This window comes from Electrona antarctica (assembly GCF_951216825.1).
Source record: "Electrona antarctica genome assembly, chromosome: 19".
In the NCBI taxonomy this organism is placed as follows: Eukaryota; Metazoa; Chordata; class Actinopteri; order Myctophiformes; family Myctophidae; genus Electrona; species Electrona antarctica.
The window spans coordinates 32896423-32914281 of NC_136800.1; the positions used below are offsets into that span (position 1 = coordinate 32896423).

Sequence of the window (17859 nt, forward strand, 5' to 3'; positions counted from 1 at the left end):
GAACAGTATCTGCTATTTTTGAATAGCCAAAGTATAAAATATAATTAAAGTGGTTTAAATGATACTAACGCTTTATTAACAATATTTCAGTGGGTAGGAATTAATTGGCATAACGACTAAATTAGGGAGAAAACGAGGGTAAAGATAATTGGCCTCTGGGGGTCCCTGGACCACTCTTTGAGAACCACTGATGTATGGTAGCGGTATAAACTTGCATGCTGGATGATAGGGACTACAGTACATTCATTAGTCATAGGGGAGACTTGTGTTGTCTCCCTACGACATTTGAACGTTTCCGCGTAACTGTCTGGACATCAGAAGCTCTAAAATAAATCATCTCGGCACTCTCTTTACCTTTCCGCCCCCTCTCTCCGCTCTTTCTCTGCCTCTACCTCTGTCAACTTATCTCCTTGTCTGTCTGTCTGTCTGTCTGTCTGTCTGTCTGTCTGTCTGTCTGTCTGTCTGTCTGTCTGTCTGTCTGTCTGTCTGTCTGTCTGTCTGTCTGTCTGTCTGTCTGTCTGTCTGTCTGTCTGTCTGTCTGTCTGTCTGTCTGTCTGTCTGTCTGTCTGTCTGTCTGTCTGTCTGTCTGTCTGTCTGTCTGTCTGTCTGTCTGTCTGTCTGTCTGTCTGTCTGTCTGTCTGTCTGTCTGTCTGTGTGTGTGTGTGTGTGTGTGTGTGTGTGTGTGTGTGTGTGTGTGTGTGTGTGTGTGTGTGTGTGTGTGTGTGTGTGTGTGTGTGTGTGTGTGTGTGTGTGTGTGTGTGTGTGTGTGTGTGTGTGTGTGTGTGTGTGTGTGTGTGTTGAATGGCATGTTGCGTGCCAGACAACAGCCTATATAGAATGTGTTCTATATTGGTGACGACGGTGAATGCAGAGTCAGACTGACTGCACTGGAACTCATGTCAACTTCCTGTTTTAGTCAAGAGAGCACGCACATGCACGCACGCACACACACACACACGACACATGCACACGCACACACACCTCGGTCTGTCCTGTAGGCAGGCTGTGGCAATCTCTCCTTAAGACACTCCTATGAGGAGGCACTTCATTCAGTGACATCTCTAAACCAAAGTTACTATCTAGTCGGGTGGGCCTAGGCCAGGGGGTCCCCTAAATTATCTTGGTTCCTGCAGTACTGGAGGCGGAAGTTTCACAACACACAACAATTAACAGCAGTGGAAAACAAGGCATGCAATGACCACACCGTTGATAGTAAGTGCTGTCCGAGTAGCTGACTGCGTGGGGAAAACCATTTCAAAACCATTTCAAAATTGCATTTATTTTGGCGGTCAAGATGGTCATCATTGGCTAGGCTGGCATGGTGCTAGGTAGGCTGCGCTGGTGAAACTGAAGCCTCTGGTATTCCAGTATTGGTATTCCCCCTATTCATTCTAGGAGGGGTTGGATTCCCCATGCATCTAGTACACTGTTAGGCAGTCACACAGGATTCTTTTTGTGGCTTTCGCCTTTATTTTATTTTTTTATGGAGGGACAGACAGTAGGCTGACAGGAAATGGGGAGAGAGATGGGGGGGAAGACATGCAGTAAAGGCCGTCGGGATCGGGAGTCGAACCCGCGGCACACTGCCAGACTGGATTGCCAGCCAAGGTGCCTGGACCACTGAGCCATGGCCCAGGCCAGGATGCCGTTTCTTAAGGAGACCTACGTCTAATAGGTCACTTTGCCACTCGATTTGCCACTCACTTGATGCATGCGTATACTCTCTATTCTTGGAGGGAAAGCCATAGCAGATCTACAAGCTCACAACCTGTCGATAGTGGAGAGCAAAAACAGAAAAGACACTAGCATAGAGCCCTTGCGGACAAGCACATACAGTAGGGTTAAGTCAAGTCAAATTGTATTTGTATGTATGTATGTACTGTACACAAACACTAATTGAAGTGGATATGGGTCAGTGTCTGCATGATCAATAGTTAGATCGACACTGAGAACTTTACTGAGTACGTCTTCTTACTGACCCAGATCAGATGACGTAATTTATGTCTGTCTGTCTTTCTTCCTCTCTCTCTCCCTCTCTCTCTCTCTCTCTCTCTCTCCCCCCCACCCCTCTCACTCCCCCCCTCTCCCCCCCCCCCCTCTCTCCCCCCCCCACAGATACGTTCCAGTATCTCCTTTCGTTCTCTCAGGGCCACCTGAGCTCCCTGCTGGAGGTGACGTACACGCCTCTGTCTCGCCGGGCGCTGCCCCACGTCAACCAGCTGTACTCGTCGCTGTCGCAGCACCTGCGCGGCGCCAACGTCTCGGTGGAGGCGGCCGTGCACCGCTTCTTCGACGACCTCTTCCCGCTGGCGTACACACGCCTCATCAACCCCGGCAGCGCCGAGGAGGCCGGCGGCATGGGCACGGGCGACTGCCTGCGCATGACGCGGCAGGACGTCAACCCGTTCGGGCCGCACCCGGCCGCCATGGCCCGCGAGCTGGCGGGCGCGCTGGGCGCCGGCCGGCAGCTGGGCCTGGCGCTGGAGCGCGGCCTGGACGCCACCAACGCCACGGAGCATGTGGCGCTGAGCCGCGAGTGCGTGCGCGGCCTGGTGAAGATGGCGTACTGCTCGCACTGCCGCGGCCTGACGCTCATCAAGCCGTGCGCGGGCCTCTGCCTCAACGTGCTGCGCGGCTGCCTGGCCAGCGTGGCGGAGCTGGACGCGCCGTGGCGGCGCTACACCTCGCTGCTGGAGCGGCTGACGCACGCCGTGGCGGGACACCACAGCCTGGAGCTGGCCCTGCTGGGGGTCCGCGGACACGTCAACGAGGCGCTGCTCTACGCCACGCTGCACGGGCCGCTCATCACCGCCACGGTGAGTACTGTTGCTGAGTGGCACTGCAGGGGTTCTCCACCAAACTGATGTGTTGTGTGTGTTTGGTCGCATCTGAAAGATGGATTGAGTGCTGTGATTTTTGTACTTTCTTATATGTGTTTATGGATTACAAGTCTAATAGACCCCCAGGTGTGGTTATAATATTATATATGTATTATAATATAATATGTGTGGCCACATAAAAACATAATTTTAACACTTTCTGTACACTTTTTGCCGCCTAGTATAATCATAGTATCTGATGATTATGTTTTAGGGAGGAAATAAATCACAGCACTCTTGAAAATACGTTGTGCCAGGGACACCCCATGAGAGAAGATTTGTGTTAAGAAATGCAGCAGTAAAGAAAAAAAGTTCAAACAATTTTTCAAAAACAGCAGCCTCCATCGCGGCACGAAGCTTATGTACTGCTATAATTTGTAATAGTAGGCCTGTGGTTAAAATGATGGTGAAGCTATTAAAGGCACCACGTTTAAGGTCAAGTTCAGTGAAGTCGCTTCCGTTAAAGTTCTCAAACTCTGCCCGAACCCGACCAGGCCCGACCAGGCCCGGCCCGACCCGACGTTTTCGGGCCGGGCCGGGCCCAAAAAATTATGCTAATTAGTCGGGCCGGGCCGAGCCTCGGGCTCGTGATTTTCCGCGATTTTGTTATTTTTTCTTTCTTTTTTTAAAAGAGTGTTATTATAATAAAAATAGCAATTCTGTTATTTGTGTAATCTGATTGTGTATACATGTACTTTATGTATTTATTATGAAGAGGGCTGCGCTAGGCGATTCACTTGTGACAGGAGGAGGACTGGAGACGGGGGTCGCATCGCACTGGCATTTCAGACTCAGAGGCCTCTTACACACAATCACACACGTCAAACCACGTGACTTCCATTGGAAAAGCATTGAGCCTGAGGCGGCCATGAAACACAGACAGAACAGATCATGTCCGTCCGGCATGTGTGTACGAGGCCAGAGCAGCATGCAACCTGCTGTGCGCGCAGGCAGTACAGCAGGCAGTACAGTAGAGAGAACAGTGAACGGTGTGAGACTTGCTTGCTTGCCTTGCTACCGCTGGTTTCCCTCTGGTTTGCTACTAACCACCAGTTAACTTGCCAAGTTGCCATATGCTTAAATATTTTATAAAATCAATCGGATTATCACAGCTGAAGAAGCGTCAGGTTTTCGTCATGTTGCACTGAGTCTCGTTAACCCAGCTGGCTGCGATGAATAAAACCTAATTATTAATCAACCTCACCAAACGATCCATGGTGATATATAACTACACGCTACACGTAAAGCAACTTCACTTCAGAGGAAACTTAAGGGAGGGAGCTGCAGCTGCTATTCGTGTTTACTCACCAGTCAGTCACCACCACCACTGTATGGAATCCATTAGAATGATTGGAAATGGAAGTTATGGAACATTAATAGCCTATTCTAACGTGAGTTACATACATCCTTTATTTCGATAAATCCGTTGATCTCTGTTCTCACTTTCACACTGAAACACGGCGCCGCTGCGCCGCAACGCTGATCTACAAGCTCACAACGCGTCGCGCTGCTTTTTTTTTCTCTCTTTTTTTTTCTGTCAGGCTTTTTTCGGGCTTCGGGCTTAACATTACGGTAATTTATAGGGTCGGGCCGAGCCTCGGGTCGACCCAGTTAGGGTAGGGTCGGGCCGGGCCATAATTTTTGGGCCCGTTGAGAACTTTAGCTTCCGTGCCACCATAGAGCTTTTCAGACGTAAGCCCTTGTTTGAAGAGCCACCAGCCTATTTGGTGAACCGGAAGTAACAATCAATCTTTTCCGGGGAAGCCACTATAGCTACTTTAGTTTTGGTCAGAATAATACAGTACCGCGAGGTCGCAGGGATGTTTTATTGAGCTCCTAAATTATTGATGGTCTGTATGATCACCTAAATTTGAGCTTCAATTCTGAGAAAAACGCAGCTAAAGATCGTCGTTAAAGATAGTGTGGACGGAGGAAAATATTCAATGACGTCACAATGTGCAAGCAAAGCGTTGCCAGTTGACGGAGACGCCCAGAACCGGTGAAAATAATACTAGCGATGCTGGATACATTTTAACACTAACTAGTTCAATGTCGTCCTAGGCAATCTGTGACTTTTAATAAAACCCGTCAAATTATTTAGGCAGAACATGAGTTAACAAATTTAGCTGACCCCTGGAACCTCCCCAAGGACCCCTGGGGGTCCCGGATCCCACTTTGAGAACAACGATGTACGGTATGACAGGCACTCAGGAAGTCAGTCTCATGGAATGTAACAACTCCCACTTGTTTGACTTGTTTGGTTTGAGTATCATTTAGTTTTCATAATATATGTTGGGAAAATGTTGTTTTCTGTATTTGTGGTTGACGCGTTGTTGTTTCTTTCCCACAACCTTGATTTGGTTTTGTTTACTTTTACAAACGGATCTGTCATTTGAAAGAAATGCACAACAATCCGGTGGAATACATTGCTTCAAAGATGAAAGGGAAAAAATAAACAAATAAAATTAAGTTCCCATCCCTCTCTGGGAAATAAAGTGCAGACTCAGCCGAGATGACTTGCAGTAGCAGCATTCCCCATTTCCCCTGCCCAAATGGATGGATTCGAATGACACTTGTAGTATTTCAATTGGGGATTGTACCCATGAAAGCACAGCGCAAACACTTGCGCAAACAATGCTGCTTAAACCTGCATGCACCACAGCTTTTTTTTTTTTTTTTACCAGTTTGATTATAATGCTCCATGCTTAGGACTAAGTCATATATTTTTTTTTGTTCTTTATTTACCCAGGGTAGTAGCTGAGCACAAGTGGTCATTTTCAATGCCCTGCACACACAGACGGACACACATTAAAACCTGGGAGCAGATCAGTACAACCACAGCCTTATACATGTTTGGCCACTGAGCCGCTCCACGGTTCAGTGTCTTGCTCAAGGGCACTTCAGCGATGTTGGGGGAGTGGTGAGTGGTAGTGTTGTAGTCGAGTCCACTTAAAGCAAGTCTAAGTCAAGACCGAGTGGGTCGAGTCTGAGTCGAGACAGAGTGTGGGAGAGGGTCGAGTCCAGACAGGGACCAATGGGAGGCGAGACCAGTTTTTCTTTTTCTTTTTTCCTCATTTGATAGGTAGAGAAAACAGTGCGAGAGCAGGCAGGCGCATCAGCTGCCCTCCGTTACTTAACAAGATAGCTGTCTATAAGCGCCAGACAGCTCTCTTATAATGTTAATGTGAATGGGATCCTCATGATATTGATATAATAAAATGATTCCATTGCATTATTGTAGTGACCCGTGACTCGAGTGGACTCCTGGGGGAAGAGTCCCAAGTCTCTTGGTCCGACACCGAGTCAAGTCCAAGTGAAACTATGAACGAGACCACATAAAAATGTGGACTCGAGACCAGACTCGGGATGAGTCAAGGAATCAAGTACTGACCATTCATTTCCCTACCCAGATTTTCCTGCCGGTCCGGGTAATCGAACCAGCGACTTTCCAGCAACACGGGCGCTCCTCTAACCTTCAGGCCACGGCTGCCCCGATATGAAATAAAGAAACTCCATTTAGAGTTTGTAGTGACATTCTTACTGTGGAGTAAAACGTCTACTCTTAACCTGACTAGGGCCTAGGCCACTGAACTTAGCTAAGGTGCATTCTCAACGGGATTTGCATTTCTTTCAGCTAATTGAAATTCCACATCGATTGATTTTGTCGGCAAACACGGCGCGAGTAAAGATATATGAAATGTTTTCTGCAGGGTATTTGAGGTTGACGTGTTGTTTTTTGTTGTTTGTTCTGCTTTGATGGTAAAATCAAAGTATCAAAAAAAATCTAATGAAAACGCAGTGTCAAAATGCAGCAGTTTTGTTTACTTTCACAAACAGAGCTGTTATTTGAAAAAATACAAAACCCAGTGGGATAACTTTCTTCAAAGATAAAAGTCAAAAATAATAAATAAGTGCAGACTGAGCCGAGCAGACTCCCCCAGATGGATGGTATAAGGAAACATAATGATGTCGCTGTTGACTCTAATGATAATGGCAGTGCCCTTGTAGTGTTTAAAATGGTGATTGTATCAAACATTACACCGTATGTCTGTGGTAATAGACAGAGATGCTCGTAGCGTCGAGACCCTTGGACGGCTGCCAGACTTGAAGCTGAGAGCCAGAAAACTCTAATATTTATATTCTAAGTTTTTGTGTTTTTTGGTAAATGAATGCCCTACGTGATTATACTACAGGCAGCGACTCACAAAAGCATCGAAGGTAGCAGATCTGCGAGCTCAAGACTTTGGCTCAAGAGGTAGAGCAGGTCGTCCAATGATCCATGGGTCGGCGGCAGGCACGTGCAGAGGGGGGGGCTAGGGGGGCTTGAGCACCTGCCCTTTTGCAGAATTTTTAAATTGCCACATAAGGACATGTGTGGGGGGGTGGTGGTGTGGGGGCCCAATACGAGCTTATGTGGGGGCCAATAAGGGCTTGTGGGGGGCCAATAAGGGCTTATATGGGGGGGCAATAAGGGCTTGTGTGGGGGGAAAACAAGGGCTTGTGTGGGGGACCAATAAGGGCTTATGTGGGGGGCCAATAAGGGCTTATGTGGGGGGGCAATAAGGGCTTGTGGGGGGAAAACAAGGGCTTGTGTGGGGGACCAATAAGGGCTTGTGTGGGGGGGCAATAAGGGCTTGTGTGGGGGGACAATAAGGGCTTGTGTGGGGGGCAAATAAGGGCTTGTGTGGGGGGCCAATAAGGGCTTATGTGGGGGCCAAAAAGGGCTTATGTGGGGGGCAAATAAGGGCTTGTGTGGGGGGCCAATAAGGACTTGTGTGGGGGGCAATAACGGCTTGTGTGGGGGGCAAATAAGGGCTTGTGTGGGGGGCAAATAAGGGCTTATGTGGGAGGCCAATAAGGGCTTGTGTGGGGGGCAAATAAGGGCTTGTGTGGGGGGCAAATAAGGGCTTGTGTGGGGGGCAAATAAGGGCTTATGTGGGAGGCCAATAAGGGCTTGTGTGGGGGGCAAATAAGGGCTTGTGTGGGGGACCAATAAGGGCTTGTGTGGGGGGCCAATAAGTGCCATTGGCCCTTCAAGACGAACATTTGACAAGTAATGATAAATGCCACTATCATAATGAATTATCTTTTAATCTGCCATCAGTCTGTTTTAGTTTCAGACTAATGACAACATATTTCTTATTTTACTGTCCAATGACATGAAATGGCACAAGGGAAGGACTCCACAAAAAGACCACCCCCAAAAATCGGCGCGCGCCCACACCCTTTTTTGGAGTTTGAGCCCCTGCCCCCGTAGTGCTCTCTGCACGGCCCTGGTCGGCGGTTCGAATCCCGGCTCCTCCTGTCTACATGTCGAAGTGTCATTGGGCAAGACACTGAACCCCAAATTGCTCCCGATGTGCTGGTTGGTACCTTGCATGGCTTCCGCTGCAATCGGTGTATGAATGTGTGTGTGAATGGGTGAATGTAATGCACAATCTATGTAAAGCGCCTTGGATAAAGGCGCTATATAAATGCACCATCTTTTAACCATGTTGGACATGATAATGTTTCCAACTGACAGAGACCATATACCACAGCTGATTGGTGGAGGGATTCGTAGGCCATAATGCTCTCAGGAAGAGTTACGACTATGTGACTTGATATGAAGGAAATCCATTTAGAGTTGGTAATAGCTTTTTTAACTCTCCCATAACAAATACATGATCTGTGACCCCACCACCACCCCCCCTCCCCCAAATTGAGGCTCGCCGTTGTGTCCCTTGAAATTCCCCCACGGTTTTAGTTTGCCCGAGCTCTCAGACGGAACATGACGTTCTGTGTACGGCGGAAATCAAATGGGGGATGGCGTCCGTGCTAATCTACGTGGGTGTGAGCCAGTCAAATGGGGGATGGCGTCCGTGCTAATCTACGTGGGTGTGAGCCAGTCAAATAGGGGATGGCGTCCGTGCTAATCTACGTGGGTGGAGCCAGCGTGAGTCATAACACCAAGGAGCACAAGGTGATTAGCGTCGATTTCGTCTGGACTGCATCACCGAGACAAAAATGACTGAATTCCCTCTAGGTGGGAATGTCAGCCAAGTCTCCTGTGTGTGTGTGTGTGTGTGTGTGTGTGTGTGTGTGTGTGTGTGTGTGTGTGTGTGTGTGTGTGTGTGTGTGTGTGTGTGTGTGTGTGTGTGTGTGTGTGTGTGTGTGTGTGTGTGTGTGTGTGTGTGTGTGTGTGTGTGTGTGTGTGTGTGTGTGTGTGTGTGTGTGTGTGTGTGTGTGTGTGTGTGTGTGTGTGTGTGTGTGACTCTGTTTCTCACTCTCTTCACTCCCCATCTGAGAAGACATGCCTCTCTGCACTTGGTGGAGATGGTGCGTGTCTCACCAGTGCCGCTGAAACGAGGCCCATTAAGTGCTCTTCTCCTGCGCTTATCCCCTCCCCCGGGTACGACTCGGAGAGGCCTTATAAAGGCAGAGCGCCACGGTCCTGCTGGCTTTACGAGTCCCCTCCACTGGGTTGCTGCTGCTCTCTCTCTCTCTCTCTGTGTCTAGTACCTCTGCCTTCCTCGACCTCTCTCCGTCTCATTGGCCCTCTATGACGGGGGGAATAATGGTATGTTCTTGCCTGTGTGTGAATGGATCATGACGAAGGGGGCCGAGGGTCCCACTTGGCCAATTGCCTCGCACGATATGCACTTCCTGAACGAGCGGGACCGGTGCGGTGGCTGCGAGGTTGATAGCACTCTGGAGCAGGCAGTCGGTTCCTTGTCTTAATACCAGGAGAGGCCACAGCTGCGCGCTGATGATACTTTCCATAGACACTGAGGTGGAGGAATAAAACGCAATAATCTTTAGGTTAGAAAAGTATTGGACGTGCAGAAAATACGCGCTCTGGAGAAATCTGTATACGGTATTTTTTTGTTTGGTCTCAAATGTGACGGCATATGTGACCAGGTCTAGCAAAATGGTCCTCATCTCGCCTATAACGAAAAGGCAGAAAATCTAAAATAAACTTCGTTTTTTTTTCATATTAACACAGTTTGAATGTTGAAGAAGGTTTTCATTCCAACAGATTATTGATTTGGGCAAATTAAATGTATACATTTATAAGTCAAAGTAGGCTAGCCAGTTCTAGGTGTTGAAATGTTCAACATTCAAAGGGGATTTTCTCAGCTTTGGGTAAAACGGCACAATCATTTTAAAATGGTCATATCTCCTTCAAATATTTTCCAATTTCATTGAATGATACATCATATGAAAGCTTACATTCTGTACTTTAATAATCTGTAAAAAACTGAAACATGACTCTGGTCGAGATGAGGGCCTATTTGCCAGACCCGGTCACATATAATGGATAGCTATTCCTTACATTTTGTGGTTTGGGCCCACTGGGGCGGCGTGTTATTTGTTATTTGTTGGTTGTCAGGCATCATTTTAGCTCTAGAGTGCAGCGGCCTGTCGCGTTGCCCACCCACTATCAAAACACATCATCCTCAACACAGACATCCTCTTCCAGTCCAGGCAACAAGTTAAGGTCTGGAAAAAAGTATGGAACTTTTGTAGCGGAAAGAAAGAAAAACGCAGAAAGAAAACACAAACTGCGAGACATTAATGAGTGTCTATAATGTGCCACGCTATAGCGGCATTTGAAACTTAACCCATTTAGACCTGAGGACGCGTCTGTGTCACATTAGCTTTTAACCATGATCCACTTGAACAATTATTTTAAACTTTAGCTGTTGAAAAATAGCAGATCTACAAGCTCATAGCGCGGCACCGAGTGCCGCGCTATGAACTTGTATGTCTGCTATTTTTGAATAATCGTGAAAATGTGGCACAAATCTTTGAATTATTTCACAGTGAACGTTTTTAACTAAAATCTTCTGGGAGGTCCCTGGAACTACATATTTTCAGATGGGGGTCTGTGGCCAAATACAGATAATTCTCGGGCTCCTTGACCTGAAATTGTTGAGCACCACCGATATGGAAACAGGATTCAGGATTTAGAAGACATTTGTAGAATCGAGCTCAGGTCTAAATGGGTTAAATTGAGGCGAAGCCACAGTCGCAAGCCTCCATTGTGTGGAGGTACAGTATAGCAGCGAGTACGAGAGGTCACGGTATGGCCAGCTATACTGTAAGGGGCTGACCCACATAATGCCAGGGGGACCCCTGTGTCGGGGAACAACATCACTCAGTGTGCTTGGTTGCTTCTACCTTAATTGGCCCCACAGTGTACACACGCACGCATACGCACACACACACATGCACACCCTTCGTACACCCTCGGGTTGGTTGCCAGGTTTGGAGACCGACCCTGACCAACTATGCAGAGACAGACTGAGCACAGGGACTGGTTGCCGGTTTGATATTATTGTGTGCATGTGTGTGTATGTGTGCGTGTGCGTGCGCGTGCGTACAGTATGTGTGTGTGCGCCTGCTTGGTATTCATGGTGCGTCAGGCGAGCCTTGGAGCCAGGAGCCTGGCTGCAGAGGGGACAAGCGGGACAGAATTGAATGGGTTCCAGCCAGGCCATACAAACAGGACCCAGCCAGCTGGAAACCCATGCAGTCCAGAGAACAGTCTTTCTGGCCACTGGCTGGCTCTCTCCATCTCTGCCCCATCGTTCTTGCCCCATATGGAGCCCTGCACTTGGGCTATAGTATTAGTATGCAGGCACAAGCAGAGTCTGTGCGCCCCGTGCATATGCACACGCTGACACACACTTAGAGGAATAGTTTACCCCCAAAAACTACAATAATCTGAATTTGACTTATTAAAGTTAATAGGAGACGAATCTTAACAAGAGCAAAACCGCATTTAAAAGCTTCTCTCTGAGAGCTGCTTGTGGTCTCCTACTGCTGTGGTGTCGTCAAATATTGGATTATTGGATCAGGAATGCGAGGGAAAAAAAGAAGGAAAAGAATCTCCACAAATGCAAGGCTTCATGGGGTGCTGTGTAATTGATAATAAAAGTCATTTTTCGGGGCGAACTATTCCTTCAACGTGTGAGTCAGTGGCGCCGGGGCTCCCTATAGCCGCGCGGGGGGGGGTGTGACCTCGAGCCCTTGGCCCCTGTTTTCTTTTTCTTTTTTAAAATTACAGCTATACGTCTTTACGGTGCCACTGTGGCCCGTCAAGGAAAACTATAAAAGCCTCCAGCACACGACTACCGTGTCAGGTTAGCACCCTCCTGCCCAGGAATAACACCTCACCCTGGCTATGGATCCTCTCACTTTACCCTCGCAGTGGCTCTCTCTGCGTCACAGTGTGAAGCAAATGAGGCAGGATAACCTCACCTCTGCTGTTTTCCTTTCGCCCGCTTAATGTCCTCCTGCATTGGAAGTGGAGCACACACCCAGTAGCTGTGTGTGTGTGTGTGTGTGTGTGTGTGTGTGTGTGTGTGTGCACGTGTGTGCGTGTGCGTGCTTCTTTTTTCTGTCGAGTCGAGGGTATTATGGTGAGTTGTTATTAAAGGAATTATTGTGACCGTGCGGTTTTTGTGCTGGGATGTTCTCCCAAACCATCCTGCGCCTGGCACCCTCTCTCTTTGTTTCTCTTTCAGTCCAGCGGGCTACACGCACTCTCTATGGCATAGGATAGGGCTTCATCTGCCACACACACACACACGCATGTGTGCACACACACACACACACACACACACACGCGCCCCGCGTAGCTACAGGTATCAGGTTTTTAGGAGTCCGGTTAAGGGGGTTCTTCTCGTACGAGCGGGGCCCACCCTGTGACAATACTGGCAGAGCGCGTGTGAGCTGCGGCTGCGAGGCTGAAAGGCGGCCATTGATAGTTGTGTGTGGGGGCAGAGGCAGGACACGTCTCTGTTTTAACACATTCCATGCTCTTATTGAGATGGAGCGTGAATGAGGGCTGAGGGGAAGTGGTTATGGTTATGGTTATTGGGGGTGAGTGGAGTGGGGTGGGGTGTGTGTGTGTGTGTGTGTGTGTGTGTGTGTGTGTGTGTGTGTGTGTGTGTGTGTGTGTGTGTGTGTGTGTGTGTGTGTGTGTGTGTGTGTGTGTGTGTGTGTGTGTGTGTGTGTGTGTGTGTGTGTGTGTGTGTGTGTGTGTGTGTGTGTGTGTGTGTGTGGGGGGGGTTTATGTTGAGTCGGCACAATTAGGACAAAACACAGGAAAAAGACGTGCAGAACTAACGGCCGCTCTTATTGGGCCCCTGAGCAGGTAGTAGCTCTGCTTTTCTACGAGGTTGTTTTTTGCCCCCGTCCCCGTCCCCCCGTCTCCGATGCTGAATGTAGGCCCCTGTTGAAGCTCATCTCTGAGGACCCAGTCCTACTGTCAGCTGTGCCTGAGAGGCCTCAGGCTACTGTTTATTTGACGTGGCTGTAGTCGTGATATGGCTCATATGAGCTGGAGGAGGGACTCTTTATTTTTTATTTTTTTTACAGCTTCTGCTCGCACTCGGAACACACAAGAAGGACTTGCTCGTGGTGTGCGTTCATACTGGCAGATACCGTACGAAGCTGCAAGTCTACCATTCATTTTCAATGGAAGTCAGCGACATGAAGACACAAAGCCACAAGTCTACCATTAATTTTCAATGGAAGCAAGCAACATACAAAGCTGCGTTTGTAGCTGCTACAAAGCTACAATTGAAGTTGAGCTGGCTTCAACTTCAGCTAGAATGCTACAAATCAACAAGTGTTTATTAACACAAACACTGCCACCTGTGGACGCAAGAGCCAACGCTTGATTGCCGTCTACTTGGTTTAGTGTGTTGCACGTCCGTTTGTGGCGTCCATTTTAGATGCTAAATATTAACGTCAATGCTAGCAGGCTAAAATGCTTGCTCTAGAATATGCCAATGTTCCAATCGGGATCACCGGATTATCAGAAAAGACCTCCGAACATCGCAGTCGTAGATTTAGAGTTATTCAGCTTTTTAGTCAGCCTTTATAAAATAATAATGAACGGCAGTGCGCATTCGCAAAACCGGTCTAGGATCGCTGAAGAAAGAAAGGCCAAGCAAAAAAATAAATAAAGAATACAGCGATCCGGTTTGATATCAATAATAAAGCTTAATCGACGGAACGTTTGGATTCTATTGGCGGAACGTTCCGTCACGAGCAATTAATTTGTTAACAGTTTCCACACAATTCCTGCCTGTATTGGGAGGGAAATAATTATTACTGTCCACTAGTTTCATTCTTTTTAACCCCAAGCTTTTTTTTTGTTTTCCTTTACAATTTTCTTTCTGGCCGACGCACACTTGATGATGTCAACGAGCTCATTGGTGACAATTAAAGCTAAATTAAACCGCAACTCCGCAACAGATAAGCTGCTCCGCTTTGTACATTGACTTTGTATATTTTGTAGCCGCCAGTGTGACCACTGCATCACCCCGGCAGTCACTCGTACTCTGAGAAAACTCCCTGACCCCACGCGGTAATCGCTCGCTCGCCCGCTGAACGCGACAGTATAGTCTACAGTCAGGGCCTGTGTGAGACCAAACTGTAGCTGTGGTCCAGATTAGATGCAGCTTATTATGCAGGTCTACCTTATCCGCTGCTTGGTTTTATGCTGGCTTCTCATTACAGTCTTGGGGAGGAATGCTAATAGCAGCTTGGGCCTTTAGATAATGGAAACGAGGGCCACTGGGATGGCTGGAGGCTTTCCACTCCACCGCGGCTGCACCTCAACTGTCTGCAGTGGCTTCCTCCACAGCCTGCTGCCTCCACACACACACACACACACACACACACACACACACACACACACACACACACACACACACACACACACTGATGCTTTATCTCCCCTCCAAAACAAGATGACAGAGACCCTCCATGTAGTTGGGCTGTCACGATCATGAGATTTTACTTGACGATTAATTGTCACACAAATAATAGCAATAATTGCAATTTTTTTTTGTCATTGATTCATTTTTGTAGTGATTCAGATTCCTTTACGACTGTTGGTAGAGTATTCCGCATTTCTGTGGCATAGTAGCGCAATGAATTGAACCCTTGTTTGAGCCGAATCGGGGTCGAACATGATTCGTGTGGAACTCCCTCTGGTGTTTGTGGAGGGCCTTGACGTTTAGGAAGTATAGGTACACGGATGCTCCGAAAGTTTACTAATCTATTCACCAATAGTATGTAGTAATGTTTATGACTTCTGCAGGAGAAGGGTACAGTTGGAGGCCATCGATATTGCCCTTTTCTTTTTGCTGAGGTTTGCGTGATCTGCGCAAAAGGACAGTTAACCCATTTTGGGCGGGAACCCCTTTTGGTGTTTTAAACATTATGTTATAATTTAGCTATTGAAAAATAGCAGATCTACATGCTCATAGCGCGCCACCGAGTGGCGCGCTACGAGCTTGTAGGTCTGCTATTTTTGAAAAATCGTGAAAATATTTATTTCAGAAAACTGGAGAATTTAGAAGGATTTTTTTTAATTTTGAGGTCAGGCCTAAATGGGTCAAATGATAAGGGACAATATCGGTGGCACCCAACTGTAGCTGGTCTTTGATATAGACCAGTGTGGTGGGCAAATCTCCACTCCTCCTGATCCCTTCATTTTTCAAGCAGAGTGTTCCGTTGGTAGTATAGGCTGACTGACTCAGCAGCAGCAAGCATCCATTAGCTAATGATGTTGGGCTCAACCACCCTCCCTCCAACAACATACTGCATGCACACACACACACACACACACACACACACACACACACACACACACACACACACACACACACACACACACACACACACACACACACACACACACACACACACACACAGTCTTCTCCCCTCTTGCCTCTTTACCCTGGCATTTGCCCAGCTTGAATATCGTTGCCGTCGGACAGAAACCTCTTAACTCCATATTCTAACGTTTTGTGTTATTTCGTAAATTAACTCCCTATATATACTTGATCATCCAACATTGTAACACGAAAGCACCGAATTCGGTAGGAGATCCGCAAGGTCGAAATGCTGCACAAAGCGTTTTTAACTTGTCGATCTGCACCTTTGCAGTTTTGGAAATCGAATCCTGAATGAACAGCTTTTGGACATGAGGTTTCCACCCGACAGAGGCGATATGCTGATGATATGAGGCTGATCATATGAGGTTTCCACCCGACAGAGGCGATATGCTGATGATATGAGGCTGATCATATGAGGTTTCCACCCGACAGAGGCGATATGCTGATGATATGGACATGAGGTTTCCACCCGACAGAGGCGATATGCTGATGATATGCATATGAGGTTTCCCCCCGACAGAGGCGATATGCTGATGATATGAGGCTGATCATATGAGGTTTCCACCCGACAGAGGCGATATGCTGATGATATGGACATGAGGTTTCCACCCGACAGAGGCGATATGCTGATGATATGCATATGAGGTTTCCCCCCGACAGAGGCGATATGCTGATGATATGAGGCTGATCATATGGGGTTTCCACCCGACAGAGGCGATATGCTGATGATATGCGCCCATTCTCAGCGGCACAACAAAGCGAAATCCCCCCGTGTGGAAATACGGAGGTAATAGCGAAGCAATCATCGAATGATTGATTGCCGTGTTATTAAAACGAGATCCGAACAACCGAGCCGGCGTTTCTTTCAGTGTATTATTTCTTTTATATGACCCATGACTTGGATCGGGGGAAGGAATCATATAATTTTCAAGAAATCATCTCATGTCTCAGATATGCGGCAGATTACGAGCCAACGGAGTGTCTGTGTAGGAGAGAGACTAAATGGTGCGGTGAGATGGCGGTGCCTGCCACCCCCCCATGCGCACGTGTGTGCGCGCGCACACACACACACACACACACACACACACACACACACACACACACACACACACACACACACACACACACACACACACATGGTGTGGTCTGTTACTTGGCTGCAAGCATTTCACCCACAGTGAGAGATCATGGGGGGGAGCTTGGGGGGTGAGAGGGAGAGAGAGAGGGGGGGGAGGGGGGCGGGAGAGAGAGAGAGAGATGACAGGAGAAAGGGGAAGAGGGTTGACAGGAGACAAGAACCATGTCTTGTCTGAGTCGGAGCTTTACGATGATGACTGATAGATTGTAGCCACACCTCTTGAGACTCAAAGGCTTGCTCTGCACTGCTTACTGTCTTGGGTCCATGATAAAGCTCCTCCTCTGTAGTGGCTTAGTTTTTTCCGGAGGCTGCTCAGCGAAGACACTGCAGCATTTCCACTGGTGTCAGTCAGTCAAAACAGTGGTTCTCACCCTTCTTAAGCCTCGGTTATACATAGTTGCATGCTTATGTTGCGTGCAGCAAAATACAAGCTCACAACGCGACACAAATGTGACGCGTTGTGAGCTTGTAGATCTGCTATTTACTGAGCACGACACCAGCACGCAGCTGAGTGCGAGGCTTTAGCTGTGAGGATATTGCAAGTGGGCCCCCAAATAATTGTCAAAACTCTAAGATTGTAATGATAATGTAACATCAATAGCAAAACGTGACACCAATAAATTAGAACTCAAAGTATAGCTACGTATAGGTTCCATTGATCCGAGGCGGAACATAATCGATAGACTGATCATTTCAAATAAATATCCTCTGAAAACGCACGCATGTTAAGTGGTCAGATGGGTGGGCCGTGCAACACTTTTCAGAACACCTTTTCAGAACAGGTTGGGAACTCGGTGAGTAAACTGATGACTGCGACGAGCTCGTTGCTGCCATGCGGGTTCAATAGCAGCCATTCACAGCTGCCCGGTGTCCTCGACCCAGGACTGCCTGTGTTGCAGTGAGTGAACCAGATAGCATGTCAAAATCCTGCAGCATTAGCAATGCCACCTCCAGCCTTTTCTCTGTGGGAACGCGGCTCCCATGTGGAAGCGTATTTTTCCATCCACAGTGAAAGCAACACCAACGCGGTCTTCACCCTCGGGCTCTCCGCCCCATACGTGGCCCCTTTTTACCCTTGGTAACCCTTCTCTCCGCAACACCCCAACCCCCCCACCACCACCAGTCCCCTGTCCCCATGCCATCGGGCTATAAATATCAC

At 48.0% G+C, this 17859-nt stretch overlaps 1 protein-coding gene across 2 annotated transcripts in view; it reads left to right on the plus strand.

The window, feature by feature from the left end:
- Positions 1–17859, plus strand: part of gpc5c (glypican 5c) — a 185819-nt gene that overhangs the window by 48449 nt on the left and 119511 nt on the right. For both annotated transcript variants that reach the window (XM_079488750.1, XM_079488751.1), the window contains exon 3: positions 2116–2816. In XM_079488750.1, the coding sequence (XP_079344876.1) occupies positions 2116–2816 (701 nt within the window). The remainder of the gene's footprint in view (positions 1–2115; positions 2817–17859) is intronic.